Raw genomic sequence first — 5,417 nt, forward strand, 5'->3', positions numbered from 1 at the left:
TGTACAGCGATACACAGGCACTAAGCAAGCTGTGGGCAGTAATTGCTCATGCATTGAAGTGCTGAAGCTAAGGCTCCTGTGTGGAAGCACCAAAGTGGAGAGTGTGGTGCACCCCCTCCTCCCCTCTGCCACCTGAAGCTGTCTCCCAGTGGTGCACCACCTCCTCCCCTCTGCCACCTGAAGCTGTCTCCATACCTCTGCCTCGTCCACGGCCTCGTCTCCCTCTCTCCGTGCCTCTTCCAGAAGATCCTCCACTCTTACCACCATCCAGCCCATTCTCCTGGCCCCGAACTGAAAGACATGGAGCATGACACTAGGATAGCTTCTAGCATCACTACAGGCTTGGGAAGGATGCAGGCCAAGTGAAATACATAACAGCTCTAGAGCATGCTGGCGGGATAAACCCCATGCTACAGATGTCACAGCAGCTTATTCTGCTCCCACTGGTGACATGGAGTGGCCCTGGGCTGAATTATTTGCTCAGTGACTAAAGGATCAAGGACCATCTCATGGCAGCCCCACTAACTCAGTAGCAGGGCACCAGAGAGGTCTGTGCATCTACAAGACAACACTTTTAAAGTCATTGTGCCAGGCTCAAGGATATGCCAGGAACTTGTGTGCAGTGTGTGAAGGACACGTCTACACCACCTCCAGGCCATGCCAGGCTGCTCTGTGGTGAAGTATGGTGCTCCCAGGCTACAGACACCAAATCCAGAAATGGATGCTACAGTGCTGCAGCCACCTTAAAATGGCATGGGAGGAAATGCTCTGTCCTTGGGATGCTACCGCACCATGCTGCATCTGTTCCCAGGCCTAGCAAGTGCAGAACAGGCCTGCCCCGATTCCCAGTGGCACTGCCTAGCACAGGTTGGGGGTGGTGTACACGTGCCTGAAGTGTCCTCCCCTGTCCCAGGATAGTTACAGCTGCGACTGAAGTACGGGCTCATACACTCTCTCCCGCGGCTGGCGCCTCTGCCCCGCCTTGGTGGTCCGCCACGTCGCCGGCTGTAATCCCGATCCCTTTCCCGGTTCTCTTTACTTTCTTCACTGGGTTCCGTTTGTCCACTCTCCTTCTGTCCCGAGACACCCTTCTTCTTACCAACCATTTCCCAGGAATGCTGAAGGAAAGAAGAGGGCAAAGAAGTTAGCTGCTGGCTGATCAACACTGGGATGCAGGTTACATGGGGAACTGCAGAAAATGTAATGAGGGAGGCCAGAAAAAGGTTCCAATAGAACAAGAAATAAGAGTCCATCCGCCTGCATTTACCCAGCTTCCCATAACAACCAGTGTCTTCTTCCTTCTCTGTAGCCTTCAGTCATATGTTACCCAACCAAACCAGCAACATTCATTCTTTAAGTGAGAGACTGCACAAAGCTCTTGGATTGAGCCCCAAAGTTTTTCTGTTTGACCTCAAAACTGATAGTATGCTGCGGTCAGGCAGGCTTCCCCCACTGCTGGCCTGCAGACCAAGTGAGGAGGGTTCCAGGGACATATCCCTTAATCACCATGCCTGTTGAGTATGAGCTCATTGCAGAGGCCAGTTGAAGTGGGCTGGCTCTAGCAAGGCAGAAAGCTGTTAGCTACAAACTGAAGGGAGAGCCACCACCTCCAGTCACATGGATCACTCCTTAAGCTCCCATGTGGAAGCTAGATTTGAATTCTCTGCACTAACCTAGATCCCTCCAAGCCCCCACAGGCAGAAAGAACATCACTTGGCCACATTCAAGGCAACAGAAACATTCTCTCAATAGCAGCAGGGTCTTTTTAAAAATACCAGTGATCACTTCAGCTCCTCAGAAAGATCTGTGCTAGGTCACTTGTGGGATCAAAGAACTGTTACAAAATACTCTGTTACCTTGTTCATTTGAACAAGGTTGGGCTGTAAGAAGGACCGTACCCATGTTTTCATCAAGACAATGCTCAAGGGTGTCACTTGTCTAGACCCCAGGTCTAGAGACAGTATCTACTAACCACGTTCATTGTCAAACTTACACAAACCTTGCCAGGAACTGTCATTCCTACCACGCAGCCTCGCCTGGTTCCGGGGAACACACAAGCACTGAACAAGGGACCTCAAGTCACTCCAAGATAATTACAGCAAGTTAAATACACCATCAGTTCACCCCTGCTTCCCAGACATACTTGTCGCCAGTCCACAGTGGTTTCACACTGGCACTAACTGATGCTGCACGCTGTTAGCATAATTAAGACAGAGCCACAAGTCACTGACAAACACCTGAAAATATGACTCAAAGCTAAAGGAACAGCTAGTCTTGGATAGCAATGTGCAGAGATGGTGGCAAAAAAGCTTTTGGCACAAGCCACCTTCAAACCAGGTCTTTGCCACCGTCTCCCACAGCCAACTGGCTTGGAAAGGACTTCAAGATAAGTTACTCTGTGCAGAGCAATTATAAACTACATCAAACCAAGCACCGCTGTTACCTCAACTCTTCTGTCCCCTGAAATGTGGAAAGTCTCTTCTTCCTGTTTGGCTGAGCCACCCCCCACTACTCTGAGGATCCTGAGATAGGAACAAGTCTAAGCCATTAAAACTGGCATCTTTTCACAGTGTCATCAGACAGCAATTGAGTTCTGACCAGAAGCAGCTCAGAAAGCTTTTGCCAAATGCAATGCAAATGACAGCCTAGCTCATAATGCTGCAGGTAGCAACCTGCAGGCCCCCTATGGCATTGCAGACTGAAATAGCTGGCACGGCAAGGGTTTTACTCTGCCAGCATTGGTTCAGGCACTACCTAGCTACAGCAGCGACCGTGTTCTGCATCCCATGCTGCTGGATGTCCCCATTGACCATAGAGAGGAAATACCAACACAGGGCTTCACGTGTGTCATCCTTGCTACAATTTCCAGGGGCAGTTGCTCATTTAAGAAATTCAACTGCCCAGATTCTAACTGTCTGTTGCTTATCAGAAACTGCTCCTGGCAGGGATGCCAACACTTGCTTGTGAGAGGTTCTGATACTATTCTCTTTTACAGGAAGTGCTCAACTAACCACCGACTGATGAATGGGAAAGGGCTGAACCATAAAGCCATATGGCTCACTGAAGGCATGGAATCCAAACTAGGTAGGCTGCACATAGCTCAGCACATGCCAAGACCAACAAGGCTCACTGGAGCCCAGGCTGCAGGACAGCTGCTATGCAGAACACATCTGGCAGGGCCACACAGTACTGTCTGGGCTCACATTTAGTAACTAGAGCAGCCATTCAAGGTCCTCAGGAAGTGACTTTCAGAGCCTCAGGCCCCTGAAGTCAAACAACTGCTTACCATCAGCCTTCCCATACCCAAAATGTCACAGGCAATCCCAGGAGGCAAAGCCTTATCTTCACTGTGGTCCCAAGGGGTTCAACATCATCCACCTAGAGCTTTCCTCGACTGTATCAGGACTGAGGTGTGGCTGCCTTTGTCCCAAAGGAGGGGGACCCACGTTCCGAGATGCTCCGCAGGCAGCTCCCTGCAGGCAGACTTATTCCGAGGGTTTATTCAGGGCAATAAGAGTATTTTGGGAAGCCGGCATGTGTGCAGACCACAGGGATAAAATCCAGCTCAGCAGAGCACACTGCAAGTGGCAGCACTGGGCACTAGGGCCTGTGAGGGCATGCCACACAGCATGAAGAACCCAAGCCATGGCAGGCCAGTCAGATACGAGGCAGGACTGCACTTAGCTAAGAGGTGAAAGCCCAGCACTGTAGACCACAAGACAGGAGGAACAGGAAAGAGTAGAAGAGTCTTCACCTTCATCCTTTAAGCCTCTCCTAGGTCTGCACAAGCCATAGGCATATCAACCAGGCACAACCACCTACCAGGACCTCTATGTCCCAAATGAACAGACAGCAGATCTGTGCAGATAGCACTTGGAAAATCACCTCCCCAATTCATGCTCTGGATAGAGAGTCTTCACGGGGACACCCTTTTTCTATGAGTGGAAAGAGCCAGGCCTACCGTGTCCGGATTCCCCTCCAGCAGTACGTTGATGGCTCTGTTAACATCCCCGTTGCAGTCGTGCAGAGCAATCACACACTCATCCTGGTTTTTGCCCGTGATGTCAATCAGCTGTGGAGAAAATGACACCAAGAGCTCATTCCAAGCCCAGACAAGAGGCAGGTCTTCCTTGGCATACCCCAGGCTCCAGACCAAGGACACACTCCAGTTCTTGTGTGATCTACTAGAGGAGAGCAGATCACTGCAGCATCACAATTCAGTCCTCTCAAAACCAGGAATCCAAGCATTCCAAGTTGCAGGAGACAGAGGGGATATCTGGTCGACCACAAGGACTCTCCTGCACTGGGAGGGCCAGGTTAGATGCAATGACTACTGTGGAAAGCTATTAACCCACTGGAGAGTATGCCTCTCCAGACCCTGGAAGAGCACGTCACAGGATGAACCCACTGCTGTTGTTTAGTACACACTAGGTGTTCACAGGCAATAGCCAATGCATAAAGTAGAAGACAAATTCAGACAACCCCAAAGACCATTGTCAAAGTTTAACACAGATTTGTGGTTTGCAGCAGCCATGTCAACGCAACAAGCCCATGAGCAAAGACAAGCATTGCCCAAACACTTGCATCTCAAGTGCTATTCTGGGAACTGCACTTGGTTCCATTCCTTGTACAGACAAGACCATCTTACAGACTCTCCCTATGCATCTACAAGATTGTATTTTAGCAGGCGGCACAGCCAGCAAAGGGGCAAGCAAAGTAGCGCACCAGCCACAGTTCAAAAGGAAGCAATGAAACACCTGATTTTAGGGATGAAAACAAAGCAGCCCAGAAATGCCTAGCCCAGGGTCATGGAGCAAGCCAGTGGCAGAGCCCAAAGTAGCTCCCAAGTTCACAATCCTGTTCTAACTGGTGGATACAGTTGCTTCATCCATAGGCAAGATTATACCGAGCCCCCCCGCCCCCAATACCTCCAGTTTAATGAAAGTGTTTCTGCTGAGCCAAGAAGCCATCGCTACACATTCACATCTAAGCTCAAGGCCAATGTGGCAACCAGCTGCAGCAGATCTGGCTGCTGTGTAGCTGAGCTAGCGAACTCTGAGCTTAAGTTGCAGCACCCAATACAGCTCCACATGTTTGCTTACAGAGGTGAAGGAAGCACCTCAGCCCCAGTGGGTCCAACTCATGACAGCTCAGCACAGCACAGTCTAAGCAAGCAGATGAAAAAGTAGACAGATGAAGCACCTCTGACAAGGCAGAGAGAAGCGGCAGCAAGAAGGAACAATACAGCTTCTGCAGCTCACAGGTACAGGACAGGGAGGCATCCCCTGAGGCAGTCAATCCAGCTCCTGGCTTTCACAAGCAACCAAGCTCATGAGAAAAATGTTCCATCCCCTCAACCATTCTGACAACCCTTCCCCAAATCTGCTCCCACCTAAACACATGGTTACTGGACGAGC

At 50.4% G+C, this 5,417-nt stretch overlaps 1 protein-coding gene across 1 annotated transcript in view; it reads right to left on the reverse strand.

Moving 5' to 3' along the window:
* Positions 1-5,417, reverse strand: part of UBAP2L (ubiquitin associated protein 2 like) — a 34,152-nt gene that overhangs the window by 24,121 nt on the left and 4,614 nt on the right. Inside the window, 3 exon segments of the mRNA XM_025212651.1 lie at positions 196-291; positions 923-1,118; positions 3,962-4,072. Of these exon segments, the coding sequence (XP_025068436.1) occupies positions 196-291; positions 923-1,118; positions 3,962-4,072 (403 nt within the window).

The sequence above is a fragment of the Alligator sinensis genome, unplaced genomic scaffold (assembly GCF_000455745.1).
Source record: "Alligator sinensis unplaced genomic scaffold, ASM45574v1 scaffold1165_1, whole genome shotgun sequence".
In the NCBI taxonomy this organism is placed as follows: Eukaryota; Metazoa; Chordata; order Crocodylia; family Alligatoridae; genus Alligator; species Alligator sinensis.